The sequence below is a fragment of the Triticum dicoccoides genome, chromosome 4A, assembly GCF_002162155.2.
Source record: "Triticum dicoccoides isolate Atlit2015 ecotype Zavitan chromosome 4A, WEW_v2.0, whole genome shotgun sequence".
Classification (NCBI taxonomy): Eukaryota; Viridiplantae; Streptophyta; class Magnoliopsida; order Poales; family Poaceae; genus Triticum; species Triticum dicoccoides.
In genome coordinates, this window is record NC_041386.1 from 616,813,443 (window position 1) to 616,833,331 (window position 19,889).

The 19,889-nt window shown below is 45.4% G+C and overlaps 1 protein-coding gene and 1 pseudogene across 1 annotated transcript; both read right to left on the reverse strand.

Moving 5' to 3' along the window:
• Positions 1 to 2,259: 2,259 nt before the first annotated feature.
• LOC119287381 lies at positions 2,260 to 4,302 on the reverse strand. The gene is made up of 3 exons (XM_037566918.1): positions 4,010 to 4,302; positions 3,568 to 3,924; positions 2,260 to 2,645 (listed from the first exon to the last, which is right to left on the reverse strand). Exons 1-3 carry the CDS (start codon positions 4,048 to 4,050, stop codon positions 2,459 to 2,461), a joined length of 585 nt encoding a protein of 194 aa, XP_037422815.1. The 5' UTR covers positions 4,051 to 4,302; the 3' UTR covers positions 2,260 to 2,458.
• Positions 4,303 to 5,118: 816 nt separating this feature from the next.
• On the reverse strand, positions 5,119 to 18,957 carry LOC119283842 (annotated as a pseudogene).
• Between the last annotated feature and the right edge of the window lie 932 nt (positions 18,958 to 19,889).

Here is a 19,889-nt window from a genome sequence, read left to right on the forward strand (position 1 = left end):
GTATAAATCAACCCATACAACTCGTTATTTCATGCCTCCATTTACTCTTTATATGCATCAAGATGCTCTTGACATGTAAATGTTTAGTTCATTCTGCACGAAGTGTCAAAGCACTAAAAATCCAAAGCTAAACTTGGCAAGCAAGATACACAATTCTACAATGTTTCCCCTCTTTCATCTGTATTCATCCTGCTCCAAGCCAACAAGCTTTCATGCCAAAATGCGAAAAGAACAATGCACTGAATAAATACAAGGGTAGATATAGGAAAACAATAGTACAAAATAACATCCCGGAACACAATGGAGACATATGGAGAAGCACCAGTTGTAGAAAATAAGAAAAAAATGCAAATCATGACCATTTTTGATAGTTTTTGTTTACACCCACTTGTGTGTAATACTATCAAACAATAAAAATAATTTGATGGTCATTAGTTCCTAACCACTAACCGAATGAACAGCGAAAGGACCTCAAAGTATTTATACATAGAAGAATAGTAAAAAATATATTTATTTATAGATGGTTCATGTGAGAAAAAAATCACATCTTGCAATTTAGACCATCTAGCCCCTTTATGAAGAGTTCCAAATGTAACAACTTAGAATAAACCAACTCCAGCAGTACAAGTGTTACAAATTAAGAAAAACCAAATAATGTGTTGATGACACATGTAAACGACATCTGCTAAGAAACACCGAAGATATAAAGATAGCACACTCTAGTTAGTAATGCATAGAAACCTTATTTTGAAGTATATAAGTCAGGACAGGCACGCCGTGTAAGTTCGCAAGAAATCATAAATGATGGCTGGGCAGTTGTCTTACAAGCAACATAAATTACCGGCACTCCAGCGGCATCCCCTAAGAAGGGGCGACCGGTGCGGCACCCTCGGCGGTTCACGAATTACTGGCACTCCGGCGGCGTCCCCTGAGAAGGAGTTGTTGGTCCTCGGCTCCTTGTCGCCATGCCAAGTGGAGGCCGGTTGTGGTGTTTTTTCTTGGGAGAGATAGGATCGTGATCTAGGAGGTCGAGGTGATGGGCGTGTCAATGTGTGCGAATACCCGATTAGTTTCCTAATAAAATGCGATCGTGATCAGTTTCCTAATAAAACGCGATCATTATTAGTTTCCTAATAAAACACGATCGTGATTAGTTTCCTAAGAAGATGTGATCGTGATTAGTTTCCTAAGAAGACGCGATCATGATTATAGTTTCCTAATTGATCGGACGTGGAGTTTCATATGGTGAAGCACGGTCAGTCAATGTAAATTGTTAAGTGCACACAGAGAATGGATTAAGTTAAGGCTAGCCGCTAGATTAAGTTTAGTGGGCTTAATCATGCGGGCATAATGAATCCGTGTACGTTTTGTGGGGTGCACGTAAGAAAGTTCTTATTTAATTGTTTAATAATAGTGGAGATGTTTCGTATTCGTTGTATCCGTTGTACTATGCATTGACAGCCGGACTGACTCATCTACTGAAAGCACTACACATGTACAGGCGAAAGGGCACAATATTACCATTGCACCGAACACTGTATAACGTAAACACTTTACCCAGCTGCATGTATTTAAGGCTCATGCACCAGCCGCTGCGTGGAGGACCGATCGTTTTGCACGTTCTGCTTCAAACACGCACACAAGCACCCCGAGTTGCCGTGATCCGTCGACGTTGCCGTGCCGCAATGTCCCGGAGCTCATCTTCCGCTCATCGTCTCCGGACACCCCTGCCCCCGCTGCCATTGATCCTGTGCCCGAGGTGTGCCGGGACGAGGACTAGATGGTTTGTCTCCGGGATAGACCGGAATCCCGGCGTCCGTTTTTACAAGTGCCCGAACCAGGGAGTAAGTCTGTTATCTGTACACCCATCCATCAGATGTTGCAGTTTTCTACTGTTTGCTTTGTATTTTCTTGTTCATCATTCAGTTTTCAGTTTTGAAACTGACACAAGACGGAGGCCCATGCGACTTTTGGTTGTGGGAGGACCAGCACGCGTTCTTCATCACCGGCGTTGGCATCAACCTTCTCATCGAGGCGGTCGGAGGTGGGAGCAACGTGATGTTTGGTATCGGACGCGCCATGGAAGATGTACATTTTTTTAGTCAATGGAAAATAACCTGTGTACATAATGCCGGGCACGCGTACTACTGTAACCAAACACCGGGTCATGATTAAGAAAACGAGTAAGGACCACTTTCTGCCAAGCCTGATCCAAAATATATTCTCTCCCCCACTCTATATTCAGACTGCTGCACGAAATTCACCAAACTTCTACAGCTGGATTATACTGAAGTATAGCTTTCCCTTTGCAATGTTTGAACACTCAAAAATGTCACCATCCCAACAGAGAAACAGCGACGAGAATAATATTGGACAGAAAGGACCTAATCATGCAACTCCGGTGGTTATTTTTACTAGCAATTCAAGCTCTTTTGTCAATGAAAATTAACCAGGAAAATTAACCAGCGACGAGAATAAGATTGTAGAATTCATACGCCTCCAGCAGAGAATCGAAAATTGTGCCAAGCGCCGGGTTGACAACTACCTCAGTCCCCCTGTCAGCGAACCTTCGTATGGCAGCTTCAAGTGCCGGCATACGATCAACCACCGCCGCCCGCTCATCTGGTGCTTGCGGCCCTCTTGTCCTGCCAACATAAGCAGAAGGAAAACAAGATAAACAGAAAGCATGCCTGTAGTTGGGAAAACCATTTTTTCCTCTAATTTTACATTTATGAACATTGACAAATAAAGATTGTACTGCCTGTGTGCCACCCACTATGCTTACTACACGAAATTCACGGGTTTGTGGCAATAGAATCAACCTATGTAAATTTGACCAGGGACGTTAGCTGCCCTCGGACGATTTTTCTGAAAATCAACTAGAGTATGCTTGGGCATTTTTACGATTCGAGCTGGGAAAAAACAAATACAAACAAGCATAATGCACCAATTCGGCAACTTGCTCCTACTAGACAAGAATCAGATTGCTAGAAAAAAATCCCAAGCCAGCGAATCCTCATAGAGAAGCTTCAACGCGACGGCACGCGATCACTGCTACCGCATCGCCGATCGTCTGCCGCCCGTGGCCCTGTAACTAACTAATTACCACCAAAAATCAGAAGAAACTTAAGGGAAAACAAAGGCACGCCTGGGAGAAGCTCTTTTCCCCCTCTTTGCATTGTACATTGGACCACAAACTAAATTGGAACAGGCTAGGATTGCCAAGGCCAGTCACTCCTGCAAGACCACTAGCGATTGGTATCTCGCAAATTCTGAGCTTTTTGCGGCAATAGAATTTTCAGCACTGTCTATGTTTAGGCAAAGGCGTTAATCACCCTAAGTTCACTTGGCTGATGACGCTTTACAAAAAATCCTTATATTATGACCGGATTGAAGCTGTAGAAAAATCCATCAAAGTAGATTCAGACTCTACTTAGTCGACCTAGCCAGATTTTCAGATGGCTGCAAAAAATAAATCCTGGCAGCCTGCTAATTCCTAGCTGCACATATGAATGGGAATCAGCAAGAACGCCTCTTAGGCACCAGCGAAAGAAATCAACGAGATACCTGCGCTTCCAGCAACTCGGATGGTGGTGTTTGCGGATGCTTGCGCACTGTGGGGTAAGGACTGAATCGAGCCGCGCGAGACGACGGGCAGCGCCGCGCCATGGGCGCGCCCGACAGCCACATCGCCACCGCCCGAGCTGAACGTGGTGCAGGATCCCCCCGGAGAACTCAACATCAGACAAAGCCTTCTCCGCCGCCGGCTGTGCCCCACCCTCATCCGACCGGCGCGTATCAGGAGAGAACGGGCGGACGACTGATTCCGGCGGGCCTACTCCTGACGCGGCCGCCGTGGCGCCGCCACCGGTCGTAACGGAAGCCCCCAAGCGCGCTGCTGAATCGTTGGCAGTCGACGTCGATCTGCAGTACCGGCGAGCGGTGCGAGCTCGTAAGTTACAGATTCCATCAAAGAACAAAAAAAAAAAAGAGCAGAGTTTTCACTCACCCAAAGTCGAGCGCCGGCGCCTCCGCAGCTGGAATCGCCATGAGCAGAGCCTGACCGACCACGGGCGCGCGCCACTGCCTCCGGCTCGCCGCAGTCCTCCCCCAAATCCGAAAAGGAATCCCATGCTAGACGTAGGACCTGAGAGCGGGCGTGCTAGACGTACACGCCACCCAGCCGAAGCGAGGGCCCGTGAGCCGAAATGCAATAATGTGCGCCCTGCACTTTCTGACCGGACCGGCCCAATCGTACGACCGAACGTACCTCGGCGAGCCCACAAGGGGCGACTTAGGAGATGTATTTGCTTGTTTCCAGCTATGTATGCACGCTTTACTGAATCTGACATTTTCTTTTGCACAGATCACCTCGCGCAGCAGGGCCGTTGATGCGCTGCGTGCATCTGTCACTGTGTGCAGGACGGCCGCACTCATGTTAGGTCAGTGAATTCAACCCAGCCTAGCTGGAGTTGCTTTTCCAATTAATAAGATGCAATGTCTCAAAAAAATTAAATAAAATGCAGAAATCAATTTATGTAAGTCAAAAGAAGAGCAAAAGGTCACCGAAAACGTGAACTTTGCAGGTAAATCAAATTGAACATGGACAATCAGATAAAAATGCTTCCAAACATACCCATATATATGACTAACCTAACATTTGTTTACTGGGCTAGACTTATGTTACATATGACAATTAGTGAATTAGTTGGTTGACCATCACGCCCTCTCACATGAATGGGTATGTTTATTTTTTTTCCTGGTGGCTATGTTTTAATTCCCACTACCAATTTTCAATTAATAGGGTGCATCAAACGAGGCCCCTATACCTATTTATACCTTTCCTGTCAGCATCTCTACTCCTAATGGAGCGTTGGTAGTTTCGCTTCCAGATTTTTTTTAGTCTCATCTTTCATGGTTTTTTTGGTACCTCCTCCCACCTCAGACTTAGCCACCACAAACCGAAAAAACCTCGTGCTGAGGCCCCAACCCGCACCCATGCACGTACGACCGAAAAAAGACCTACGAAGATTACCAACGAAAAAAGACCCGTGAAAATTAACCAACGACAAAAAAACCTAAACCTATCGCCCGCACGTACGAGACGACTCCTACCCTCTAGGGTTTCCTACGCCATCGCCGCCGCCGGGGAACTCCTCGACCAGCCCACCCTCCTGCCGCTCCGCCCCCTTCCCTTCCCATCGCCGCAGTCGCCCCCTCCATCTCCTGCCGGAGCCACTCCCCTGCCGCGAACATCCCGCTCGCGTTGTACATGACCGGTACGGCGGCCCTGACAGGGAGCGAGAACCGCCACGGGAACGCGGTGGTGAGCCCCTCGGCGAAGACCTGCGCGGAGAGCAGGAACGCGTGCGGGGCCATGGCGGTGATCCCCATGGTGTCCCCGGACCAGAGGCCGTCGAGGATGTACAGCGCTGGGAGCAACGCGCCGATGAGGAACCCACCCACGGTCTGCGCGGCGAGAGGAGGTGCGCGAGGTCGCGGAAGACAGGCACGAACGGGTTGGCCTTCCTAGGGCGCTGCTGTTGGGGAACGTAGTAATTTCAAAAAATTTCCTACGCACACGCAAGATCATGGTGATGCATAGCAACGAGAGGGGAGAGTATGATCTACGTACCCTGGTAGATCGCAACGGAAGTGTTGACACAACGTAGAGGAAGTAGTCGTACGTCTTCCCGATCCGACCGATCCAAGCACCGTTACTCCGGCACCTTCGAGTTCTTAGCACACGTACAGCTCGATGACGCTCCCCGGGCTCCGATCCAGCAAAGCTTTGGGGATGAGTTCCGTCAGCACAACGGCGTGGTGACGATGATGATGTTCTACCGACGCAGGGCTTCGCCTAAGCACTACAACGATATGACCGAGGTGGAATATGGTGGCAGGGGGCGCCGCACACGGCTAAGGAACGATCACGAAGATCAACTTGTGTGTTCTAGGGTGCCCCCTGCCTCCGTATATAAAGGATCCAAGGGGGGGGTGTGCGGCCGGCCCTAGAGGAGGCGCGCAGGAGGATCCCATCTCAGATTTCATGGCTTCAAGCCATTTTGCGGAATCTGGGCTCACCATCGCTTCTTCATAGTTTGTAGGTTCATCATGATCTAGTAGCATGACTTCCAGATCAGGATTACCGTACCACTCTGGCGCTGATCTCACTCTGGTTGATCTATGAGGTTCAGTAGTATCTTGATCTAAAGTTTCATGATCATCATCATTAGCTTCCTCACTAACTGGTGTAGGTGTCACTGAAACAGTTTTCTGTGATGTACTACTTCCCAATAAGGGAGTAGGTAAAGTTACCTTGTCAAGTTCTACTTTCCTCCCACTCACTTCTTTCGAGAGAAACTCCTTCTTCAGAAAGTTTCCGAATTTAGCAACAAAAGTCTTGCCTTCGGATCTGTGATAGAAGGTGTATCCAATAGTTTCCTTTGGATATCCTATGAAGACACATTTCTCTGATTTGGGTTCGAGTTTATCAGGTTGAAGCTTTTTCACATAAGCATCGCAGCCTCAAACTTTCAGAAGTGACAACTTTGGTTTCTTGCCAAACCACAGTTCATAAGGCGTCGTCTCAACGGATTTTGATGGTGCCCTATTTAATGTGAATGCGGCCGTCTCTAGAGCGTATCCCAAAAATTATAGCGGTAAATCAGTAAGAGACATCATAGATCGCACCATATCAAGTAAAGTACGATTACGACGTTCGGACACACCATTACGCTGTGGTGTTCCGGGTGGCGTGAGTTGCGAAACTATTCCGCATTGTTTCAAATGTACACCAAACTCGTAACTCAAATATTCTCCTCCACGATCAGATCGTAGAAACTTTATTTTCTTGTTACGATGATTTTCAACTTCACTCTGAAATTCTTTGAACTTTTCAAATGTTTCAGACTTATGTTTCATTAAGTAGATATACCCATATCTGCTTAAGTCATCTGTGAAGGTGAGAAAATAACGATATCCGCCACGAGCCTCAATATTCATCAGACCATATACATCTGTATGTATGATTTCCAACAAATCTGTTGCTCTCTCCATAGTACCGGAGAACGGTGTTTTAGTCATCTTGCCCATGAGGCACGGTTCGCAAGTACCAAGTGATTGATAATCAAGTGGTTCCAAAAGTCCATCAGTATGGAGTTTCTTCATGCGTTTACACCGATATGACCTAAACGACAGTGCCACAAATAAGTTGCACCATCATTATCAACTCTGCATCTTTTGGCTTCAACATTATGAATATGTGTATCACTACTCTCAAGATTCAATAAGAATAGACCACTCTTCAAGGGTGCATGACCATAAAAGATATTACTCATATAAATAGAACAACCATTATTCTCTGATTTAAATGAATAACCGTCTCGCATTAAACAAGATCCAGATATAATGTTCATGCTCAACGCTAGCACCAAATAACAATTATTTAGGTCAAATACTAATCCCGAAGGTATATGTAGAGGTAGCGTGCCGACCGCGATCACATCGACTTTGGAACCGTTTCCCACGCGCATTGTCACCTCGTCCTTAGCCAATCTTCGCTTAATTCGTAGTCCCTGTTTCGAGTTGCAAATATTAGCAACAGAACCAGTATCAAATACCCAGGTGCTACTGCGAGCATTAGTAAGGTACACATCAATAACATGTATATCACATATACCTTTGTTCACCTTGCCATCCTTCTTATCCGCCAAATACTTGGGGCAGTTCCGCTTCCAGTGACCAGTCTGCTTGCAGTAGAAGCACTCAGTTTCAGGCTTAGGTCCAGTCTTGGGTTTCTTCTCTTGAGCAGCAACTTGCTTGCCATTCTTCTTCAAGTTCCCCTTCTTCTTCCCTTTGCCCTTTTTCTTGAAACTAGTGGTCTTGTTGACCATCAACACTTGATGCTCCTTCTTGATTTCTACCTCCGCAGCTATCAGCATTGCGAAGAGCTCGGGAATAGTCTTGTTCATCCCTTGCATATTATAGTTCATCACGAAGCTCTTGTAGCTTGGTGGCAGTGATTGGAGAATTCTGTCAATGACGCAATCATCTGAAAGATTAACTCCCAATTGAATCAAGTGATTATTATACCCAGACATTTTGAGTATATGCTCACTGACAGAACTGTTCTCCTCCATCTTGCAGCTGTAGAACTTATTGGAGACTTCATATCTCTCAATTTGGGCATTTGCTTGAAATATTAACTTCAACTCCTGGAACATCTCATATGCTCCATGACGTTCAAAACGTCGTTGAAGTCCTGATTCTAAGCCGTAAAGCATGGCACACTGAACTATCGAGTAGTCATCAGCTTTGCTCTGCCAGACGTTCATAACATCTGGTGTTGCTCCAGCAGCAGGCCTGGCACCCAGCGGTGCTTCCAGGACATAATTCTTCTGTGCAGCAATGAGGATAATCCTCAAGTTACGAACCCAGTCCGTGTAATTGCTACTATCATCTTTCAACTTTGCTTTCTCAAGGAACGCATTAAAATTCAACGGAACAACAGCACGAGCCATCTATCTACAATCAAACATAAACAAGAAAGATACTATCAGGTACTAAGTTCATGATAAATTTAAGTTCAATTAATCATATTACTTAAGAACTCACACTTAGATAGACATCCCTCTAATCCACTAAGTGATTACGTTATCCAAATCAACTAAACCATGTCCGATCATCACGTGAGATGGAGTAGTTTCATTGGTGAACATCACTATGTTGATCATATCTACTATATGATTCACGCTCGACCTTTCGGTCTCCGTGTTCCGATGCCATATCTGTATATGCTTGGCTCGTCAAGTATAACCTGAGTATTCCGCGTGTGCAACTGTTTTGCACCCGTTGTATTTTAACGTAGAGCCTATCACACCCGATCATCACATGGTGTCTCAGCACGAAGAACTTTCGCAACGGTGCATACTCTGGGAGAACACTTCTTGATAATTAGTGAGAGATCATCTTATAATGCTACCGTCAATCAAAGCAAGATAAGATGCATAAAAGATAAACATCACATGCAATCAATATAAGTGATATGATATGGCCATCATCATCTTGTGCTTGTGATCTTGTGCTTGTGATCTCCATCTCCGAAGCACCGTCGTGATCACCATCGTCCCCAGCGCGACACCTTGATTTCCATCGTAGCATCGTTGTCGTCTCGCCAATCTTATACTTCTGCGACTATCGCTACCGCTTAGTGATAAAGTAAAGCATTACAGCGCGATTGCATTGCATACAATAAAGCGACAACCATATGGCTCCTGCCAGTTGCCGATAACTCAGTTACAAAACATGATCATCTCATACAATAAAATTTAGCATCATGTCTTGACCATATCACATCACAACATGCCCTGCAAAAACAAGTTAGACGTCCTCTACTTTGTTGTTGCAAGTTTTACGTGGCTGCTACGGGCTTAAGCAAGAACTAATCTTACCTACGCATCAAAACCACAACGATAGTTTGTCAAGTTGGTGCTGTTTTAACCTTCGCAAGGACCGGGCGTAGCCACACTCTGTTCAACTAAAGTTGGAGAGATTGTCGCCCGCAAGCCACCTATGTGCAAAGCACGTCGGGAGAACCGGTCTCGCGTAAGTGTACACGTAATGTCAGTCCGGGTCGCCTCGTCCAACAATACCGCCGAACCAAAGTATGACATGCTGGTAAGCAGTATGACTTATATCGCCCACAACTCACTTGTGTTCTACTCGTGCAAATAACATCAAACCATAAAACCTAGGCTCGGATGCCACTGTTGGGGAACGTAGTAATTTCAAAAAAATTCCTACGCACACGCAAGATCATGGTGATGCATAGCAGCGAGAGGGGAGAGTATGATCTACGTACCCTTGTAGATCGCAACGGAAGCGTTGACATGACGTAGAGGAAGTAGTCGTACGTCTTCCCAATCCGACCGATCCAAGCACCGTTACTCCGGCACCTCCGAGTTCTTAGCACACGTACAGCTCGATGACGCTCCCCGAGCTCCGATCCAGCAAAGCTTCGGGGATGAGTTCCGTCAGCACAACGGGCGTGGTGACGATGATGATGTTCTACCGACGCAGGGCTTCGCCTAAGCACTACAACGATATGACCGAGGTGGAATATGGTGGCAGGGGGCACCGCACACGGCTAAGGAACGATCACGAAGATCAACTTGTGTGTTCTAGGGTGCCCCCCTGCCTCCGTATATAAAGGATCCAAGGGGGGGTGCGGCCGGCCCTAGAGGAGGCGCGCAGGAGGAGTCCTACTCATCTCCCCGTTCCTTGTCCAACTAGGAGAGGTGGAGGGAGAGAAGGAAAGGGGGGGGCGCCGCCCCTCCCTCCTTGTCCAATTCGGACTAGGGGGAGAGGGGGCGTGCGGCCTGCCCTGGCAGCCCCTTCCTCTTCTCCACATTAGGCACATAAGGCCCATTAACCCCCCGGGGGGTTCCGATAACCCCCCGGTGCTCCGGTTTTATCCGAAATTGATCCGGAACACTTCCGGTGTTCGAATATAGTCGTCCAATATATCAATCTTTATGTCTCGACCATTTCGAGACTCCTCGTCATGTCCGTGATCACATCCGGGACTCCAAACTAACTTCGGTACATCAAAATGCATAAACTCATAATAACTGTCATCGTAACTTTAAGCGTGCGGACCATACGGTTCGAGAACAATGTAGACATGACCGAGACACGTCTTCGGTCAATAACCAATAGCGGGACCTGGATGCCCATATTGGCTCCTACATATTCTACAAAGATCTTTATCGGTCAGACCGCATAACAACATACGTTATTCCGTTTGTCATCGGTATGTTACTTGCCCGAGATTCGATCGTCGGTATCCAATACCTAGTTCAATCTCGTTACCGGCAAGTCTCTTTACTCGTTCCATAATACATCATATCACAACTAACATATTAGTTGTAATGCTTGCAAGGCTTATGTGATGTGCATTACCGAGAGGGCCCAGAGATACCTCTCCGACAATCGGAGTGACAAATCCTAATCTCGAAATACGCCAACCCAACATTTACCTTTGGAGACACCTGTAGAGCTCCTTTATAATCACCCAGTTATGTTGTGACGTTTGGTAGCACACAATGTGTTCCTCCGACAAACGGGAGTTGCATAATCTCATAGTCATAGGAACATGTATAAGTCATGAAGAAAGCAATAGCAACATACTAGATGATCGGGTGCTAAGCTAATGAAATGGGTCATGTCAATCAGATCATTCAACTAATGATGTGATCCCGTTAATCAAATAACAACTCCTTTGTCTATGGTTAGGAAACATAACCATCTTTGATTAACAAGCTAGTCAAGTAGAGGCATACTAGTGACACTCTGTTTGTCTATGTATTCACACATGTATTATGTTTTCGGTTAATACAATTCTAGCATGAATAATAAACATTTATCATGATATAAGGAAATAAATAATAACTTTATTATTGCCTCTAGGGCATATTTCCTTCAGTCTCCCACTTGCACTAGAGTCAATAATCTAGATTACACAGTAATGATTCTAACACCCATGGAGTCTTGGTGTTGATCATGTTTTGCTTGTGGAAGAGGCTTAGTCAACGGGTCTACCACATTCAGATCCGTATGTATCTTGCAAATCTCTATGTCTCCCACCTGGACTAGATCCTGGATGGAATTGAAGCGTCTCTTGATGTGCTTGGTTCTCTTGTGAAATCTGGATTCCTTTGCCAAGGCAATTGCACCAGTATTGTCACAAAATATTTTCGTTGGACCCGATGCACTAGGTATGACATCTAGATCGGATATGAACTCCTTCATCCAGAATCCTTCATTTGCTGCTTCCGAAGCAGCTATGTACTCCACTTCACATGTAGATCCCGCTATGACGCTTTGTTTAGAACTGCACCAACTGACAGCTCCACCGTTTAATGTAAACACGTATCCGGTTTGTGATTTAGAATCGTCCGGATCAGTGTCAAAGCTTGCATCAACGTAACCTTTTACGATGAGCTCTTTGTCACCTCCATATATGAGAAACATATCCTTAGTCCTTTTCAGGTATTTCAGGATGTTCTTGACCGCTGTCCAGTGATCCACTCCTGGATTACTTTGGTACCTCCCTGCCAGACTTATAGCAAGGCACACATCAGGTCTGGTACACAGCATTGCATACATGATAGAGCCTATGGCTGAAGCATAGGGAACATCTTTCATTTTCTCTCTATCTTCTGCAGTGGTCGGGCTTTGAGTCTTACCCAATTTCACACCTTGTAACACAGGCAAGAACCCTTTCTTTGCTTGATCCATTTTGAACTTTTTCAAAACTTTGTCAAGGTATGTGCTTTGTGAAAGTCCAATTAAGCGTCTTGATCTATCTCTATAGATCTTAATGCCTAATATGTAAGCAGCTTCACCGAGGTCTTTCATTGAAAAACTCTTATTCAAGTATCCCTTTATGCTATCCAGAAATTCTATATCATTTCCAATTAGTAATATGTCATCCACATATAATATCAGAAATTCTATAGAGCTCCCACTCACTTTCTTGTAAATACAGGCTTCTCCAAAAGTCTGTATAAAACCAAATGCTTTGATCACACTATCAAAGCGTTTATTCCAACTCCGAGAGGCTTGCACCAGTCCATAAATGGATCGCTGGAGCTTGCACACTTTGTTAGCTCCCTTTGGATCGACAAAACCTTTTGGTTGCATCATATACAAATCTTCTTCCAGAAATCCATTCAGGAATGCAGTTTTGACATCCATCTGCCAAATTTCATAATCATAAAATGCGGCAATTGCTAACATGATTCGGACAGACTTAAGCATCGCTACGGGTGAGAAGGTCTCATCGTAGTCAATCCCTTGAACTTGTCGAAAACCTTTTGCGACAAGTCGAGCTTTGTAGACAGTAATATTACCGTCAGCGTCAGTCTTCTTCTTGAAGATCCATTTATTCTCAATTGCTTGCCAATCATCGGGCAAGTCAACCAAAGTCCATACTTTGTTCTCATACATGGATCCCATCTCAGATTTCATGGCTTCAAGCCATTTTGCGGAATCTGGGCTCACCATCGCTTCTTCATAGTTTGTAGATTCATCATGATCTAGTAGCATGACTTCCAGAATAGGATTACCGTACCACTCTGGCACGGATCTCACTCTGGTTGATCTACGAGGTTCAGTAGTATCTTGATCTAAAGTTTCATGATCATCATCATTAGCTTCCTCACTAACTGGTGTAGGTGTCACTGATACAGTTTTCTGTGATGTACTACTTTCCAATAAGGGAGTAGGTAAAGTTACCTCGTCAAGTTCTACTTTCCTCCCACTCACTTCTTTCGAGAGAAACTCCTTCTCCAGAAAGTTTCCGAATTTAGAAACAAAAGTCTTGCCTTCGGATCTGTGATAGAAGGTGTATCCAATAGTTTCCTTTGGATATCCTATGAAGACACATTTCTCTGATTTGGGTTCGAGTTTATCAGGTTGAAGCTTTTTCATATAAGCATCGCAGCCCCAAACTTTCAGAAATGACAACTTTGGTTTCTTGCCAAACCACAGTTCATAAGGCGTCGTCTCAACGGATTTTGATGGTGCCCTATTTAACGTGAATGCGGCCGTCTCTAGAGCGTATCCCCAAAATGATAGCGGTAAATCAGTAAGAGACATCATAGATCGCACCATATCAAGTAAAGTACGATTATGACGTTCGGACACACCATTACGCTGTGGTGTTCCGGGTGGCGTGAGTTGCGAAACTATTCCGCATTGTTTCATATGTACACCAAACTCGTAACTCGAATATTCTTCTCCACGATCAGATCGTAGAAACTTTATTTTCTCGTTACGATGATTTTCAACTTCACTCTGAAATTCTTTGAACTTTTCAAATGTTTCAGACTTATGTTTCATTAAGTAGATATACCCATATCTGCTTAAGTCATCTGTGAAGGTGAGAAAATAACGATATCCGCCACGAGCCTCAATATTCATCGGACCACATACATCTGTATGTATGATTTCCAACAAATCTGTTGCTCTCTCCATAGTACCGGAGAACGGTGTTTTAGTCATCTTGCCCATGAGGCACGGTTCGCAAGTACCAAGTGATTCATAATCAAGTGGCTCCAAAAGTTCATCAGTATGGAGTTTCTTCATGCGTTTACACCGATATGACCTAAACGGCAGTGCCACAAATAAGTTGCACCATCATTATCAACTCTTCATCTTTTGGCTTCAACATTATGAATATGTGTATCACTACTCTCGAGATTCAATAAGAATAGACCACTCTTCAAGGGTGCATGACCATAAAAGATATTACTCATATAAATAGAACAACCATTATTCTTTGATTTAAATGAATAACCGTCTCGCATTAAACAAGATCCAGATATAATGTCCATGCTCAACGCTGGCACCAAATAACAATTATTTAGGTCAAATACTAATCCCGAAGGTATATGTAGAGGTAGCGTGCCGACCGCGATCACATCGACTTTGGAACCGTTTTCCACGCGCATTGTCACCTCGTCCTTAGCCAATCTTCGCTTAATCCATAGTCCCTGTTTCGAGTTGCAAATATTAGCAACAGAACCAGTATCAAATACCCAGGTGCTACTGCGAGCATTAGTAAGGTACACATCAATAACATGTATATCACATATACCTTTGTTCACCTTGCCATCCTTCTTATCCGCCAAATACTTGGGGCAGTTCCGCTTCCAGTGACCAGTCTGCTTGCAGTAGAAGCACTCAGTTTCAGGCTTAGGTCTAGTCTTGGGTTTCTTCTCTTGAGCAGCAACTTGCTTGCCGTTCTTCTTGAAGTTCCCCTTCTTCTTCCCTTTGCCCTTTTTCTTGAAACTAGTGGTCTTGTTGACCATCAACACTTGATGCTCCTTCTTGATTTTTACCTCCGCAGCTTTCAGCATTGCGAAGAGCTCGGGAATAGTCTTGTTCATCCCTTGCATATTATAGTTCATCACGAAGCTCTTGTAGCTTGGTGGCAGTGATTGGAGAATTCTGTCAATGACGCAATCATCTGGAAGATTAACTCCCAATTGAATCAAGTGATTATTATACCCAGACATTTTGAGTATATGCTCACTGACAGAACTATTCTCCTCCATCTTGCAGCTGTAGAACTTATTGGAGACTTCATATCTCTCAATTCGGGCATTTGCTTGAAATATTAACTTCAACTCCTGGAACATCTCATATGCTCCATGACGTTCAAAACGTCGTTGAAGTCCTGATTCTAAGCCGTAAAGCATGGCACACTGAACTATCGAGTAGTCATCAGCTTTGCTCTGCCAGACGTTCATAACATCTGGTGTTGCTCCAGTAGCAGGCCTGGCACCCAGCGGTGCTTCCAGGACGTAATTCTTCTGTGCAGCAATGAGGATAATCCTCAAGTTACGAACCCAGTCCGTGTAATTGCTACCATCATCTTTCAACTTTGCTTTCTCAAGGAACGCATTAAAATTCAACGGAACAACAGCACGAGCCACCTATCTACAATCAAACATAAACAAGAAAGATAATATCAGGTACTAAGTTCATGATAAATTTAAGTTCAATTAATCATATTACTTAAGAACTCACACTCTGATAGACATCCCTCTAATCCACTAAGTGATTACGTGATCCAAATCAACTAAACCATGTCTGATCATCACGTGAGATGGAGTAGTTTCATTGGTGAACATCACTATGTCGATCATATCTACTATATGATTCACGCTCGACCTTTCGGTCTCCGTGTTCCGAGGCCATATCTGTATATGCTTGGCTCGTCAAGTATAACCTGAGTATTCCGCGTGTGCAACTGTTTTGCACCCGTTGTATTTTAACGTAGAGTCTATCACACCCGATCATCACGTGGTGTCTCAGCACGAAGAACTTTCGCAACGGTGCATACTCTGGGAGAACACTTCTTGATAATTAGTGAGAGATCATCTTATAATGCTACCGTCAATCAAAGCAAGATAAGATGCATAAAACATAAAAATCACATGCAATCAATATAAGTGATATGATATGGCCATCATCATCTTGTGCTTGTGATCTCCATCTCCGAAGCACCATCGTGATCACCATCGTCACCGGCGCGACACCTTGATCTCCATTGTAGCATCGTTGTCGTCTCGCCAATCTTATGCTTCTACGACTATCGCTACCGCTTAGTGATAAAGTAAAGCATTACAGCGCGATTGCATTGCATACAATAAAGCGACAACCATATGGCTCCTGCCAGTTGCCGATAACTCGGTTACAAAACATGATCATCTCATACAATAAAATTTAGCATCATGTCTTGACCATATCACATCACAACATGCCCTACAAAAACAAGTTAGACGTCCTCTACTTTGTTGTTGCAAGTTTTACGTGGCTGCTACGGGCTTAAGCAAGAACTAATCTTACCTACGGATCAAAACCACAACGATAGTTTGTCAAGTTGGTGTTGTTTTAACCTTCGCAAGGACCGGGCGTAGCCACACTCGGTTCAACTAAAGTTGGAGAGACTGTCGCCCGCAAGCCACCTATGTGCAAAGCACGTCGGGAGAACCGGTCTCGCGTAAGCGTACGCGTAATGTCGGTCCGGGTCGCCTCGTCCAACAATACCGCCGAACCAAAGTATGACATGCTGGTAAGCAGTATGACTTATATCGCCCACAACTCACTTGTGTTCTACTCGTGCAAATAACATCAAACCATAAAACCTAGGCTCGGATGCCACTGTGGAGGAACGTAGTAATTTCAAAAAATTTCCTACGCACACGCAAGATCATGGTGATGCATAGCAACGAGAGGAGAGTATGATCTACGGACCCTTGTAGATAGCAACGGAAGCGTTGACACAACGTAGAGGAAGTAGTCGTACGTCTTCCCAATCCGACCGATCCAAGCACCGTTACTCCGGCACCTCCGAGTTCTTAGCACACGTACAGCTCGATGACGCTCCCCGGGCTCCGATCCAGCAAAGCTTCGGGGATGAGTTCCGTCAGCACAACGGCGTGGTGACGATGATGATGTTCTACTGACGCAGGGCTTCGCCTAAGCACTACAACGATATGACCGAGGTGGAATATGGTGGCAGGGGGCACCGCACACGGCTAAGGAACGATCACGAAGATCAACTTGTGTGTTCTAGGGTGCCCCCCTGCCTCCGTATATAAAGGATCCAAGGGGGGGTGCGGCCGGCCCTAGAGGAGGCGCGCAGGAGGAGTCCTACTCCTCTCCCCGTTCCTTGTCCAACTAGGAGAGGTGGAGAGAGAGAAGGAAAGGGGGGGGCGCCGCCCCTCCCTCCTTGTCCAATTCGGACTAGGGGGAGAGGGGGCGTGCGGCCTGCCCTGGCAGCCCCTTCCTCTTCTCCACATTAGGCCCATAAGGCCCATTAACCCCCGGGGGGTTCCGGTAACCCCCCGGTGCTCCGGTTTTATCCGAAATTCATCCGGAACACTTCCGGTGTCCGAATATAGTCGTCCAATATATCAATCTTTATGTCTCGACCATTTCGAGACTCCTCGTCATGTCCGTGATCACATCCGGGACTCCGAACTAACTTCGGTACATCAAAATGCATAAACTCATAATAACTATCATCGTAACTTTAAGCGTGCGGACCCTACGGTTCGAGAACAATGTAGACATGACCGAGACACGTCTCCGGTCAATAACCAATAGCGGGACCTGGATGCCCATATTGGCTCCTACATATTCTACAAAGATCTTTATCGGTCAGACCGCATAACAACATACGCTGTTCCCTTTGTCATCGGTATGTTACTTGCCCGAGATTCGATCGTCGGTATCCAATACCTAGTTCAATCTCGTTACTGGCAAGTCTCTTTACTCGTTCCGTAATACATCATCTCACAACTAACATATTAGTTGTAATGCTTGCAAGGCTTATGTGATGTGCATTACCGAGAGGGCCCAGAGATACCTCTCCGACAATCGGAGTGACAAATCCTAATCTCGAAATACGCCAACCCAACATTTACCTTTGAAGACACCTATAGAGCTCCTTTATAATCACCCAGTTACGTTGTGACGTTTGGTAGCACACAAAGTGTTCCTCCGGCAAACTGGAGTTGCATAATCTCATAGTCATAGGAACATGTATAAGTCATAAAGAAAGCAATAGCAACATACTAAACGATCGGGTGCTAAGCTAATGAAATGGGTCATGTCAATCAGATTATTCAACTAATGATGTGATCCCGTTAATTAAATAACAACTCCTTTGTCTATGGTTAGGAAACATAACCATCTTTGATTAACGAGCTAGTCAAGTAGAGGCATACTAGTGACACTCTGTTTGTCTATGTATTCACACATGTATTATGTTTCCGGTTAATATAATTCTAGCATGAATAATAAACATTTATCATGATATAAGGAAATAAATAATAACTTTATTATTGCCTCTAGGGCATATTTCCTTCAGCTGCGGGTAGGCGAGCGTGGCCAGGAGGAGGAGGTAGGGGAGGAGCAGGGCGCCAAAGGCGATCTCCGAGAGCGGCACGGTGGTCGAGAAGGCCAGTACGGCGGTGGCACCCAGCGTGTTGAGTTGCTTGATGGAGAAGAGGTAGTGGTGGTGGTGCGGCGCGTGGTGGGCGAGGTGGGCTCCGGGTAGCGGCAGGGCGGCTGCCCCATCGATGGCAGCGCGATGCCGCCCCCGCCGTCGGGCCCACGCTGGCGGACATCGTCGTGATGTTGGCTTGTTCGCTCAATGTCGTTGGGTCCTCCTTGTCCGCTGAGACAAGCACCTTGTGTTGAGTTTTGATCCGCTTCTTCTGTTGAGCAATCCTGGTGTGTTAAAAACAGTGTTGTAACTTTGTCTTTGATGGTTTATTACTATGCTTTCCTTTGTTGCAGAATTACCAGAATCAGGAAAGGGAGGGAGCAAAGTTGTTGGCCGAAGATGATATGAGATTGACAACCTGTTTCTTGCATCCTCTAGGAGTAGGATTTGGAAGCGTTTTGGGAAATAGACTGAAGGCCAAGACGATGGCAATTCTGGTGATGTGAGACAGTGTGGTGGCCACCCAATTAGTCATAATTCTGCGACCGCATGTTGTGACTCAACTTGATAATTCTGTGTTGCAGGAAACAACATCACATATTTCCAAGAGGAGTGGCCGCAGGAGAACTTTTCTATGTTGTTAATGTACTAGATTTACGCGGTGTCCATAACTATCCGTATAGTGGTAAGTCAAAACTGTTCTGAACTTATTAACCATTCCTATACTGGTAGGTAGGTATACATTGGACTTGATTTAATTCGTTTTCTGCCGTCTAACTGAATTGCAGCTGGAGTTTATGCTGATCGCGCTGATTTGGAAGTTCGATTTCTCGCTGTTTATAATCCTGTTCATTGCCATTCTCAACGATGGTGGGTCTCAAATTCATTATGCCAAACAAACATGTTTTTTTAGATGATCAAACATGTTACTGTCCATTGCTCATTTGTTTGATTGATTTACTCAACTCACGCATAATCAGGACCGTCTCCAAGGACAGAGTGAAGCCATCCCCACATCCAGATAGTTGGAAGCTGCCGGACATCTTCATCACCGGCATCGTCTATGGCGCCTACCTTGCTACGAAGGCCGTGGTGTTCTTCTTCGCCATGACCAGCACTGACTTCTTCAGCGTAAGTGTTGTTTCAATCCATGCCATGTCTAATCCCTCCAAACTAGACATTTTATGGGCGTGGCTCGTGCTGCTTTACAGACAATATATGCTGAATGTTCCTGTTTGTTTCCAAATTGCAGGAGAAGTTCCACGTGCGTTCGCTAAGGGGCAACAAGGACGTGATGATGTCTGCCCTCTACCTTCAAGTGAGCATCATCAGCCAGGCCCTCATCTTCGTCACCCGGCCGCGC

Coding starts and splice junctions, on each gene's coding strand:
- LOC119287381 (XM_037566918.1), bottom strand. CDS start 4,050: ATGGCGATTCCAGCTGCGGAGGCGCCGGCGCTCGACTTTGG. Junction 3,925..4,009: donor GCGCCGGCGCTCGACTTTGG/GTGAGTGAAAAC, acceptor CCGGTACTGCAG/ATCGACGTCGACTGCCAACG. Junction 2,646..3,567: donor CCGAGTTGCTGGAAGCGCAG/GTATCTCGTTGA, acceptor TTATGTTGGCAG/GACAAGAGGGCCGCAAGCAC.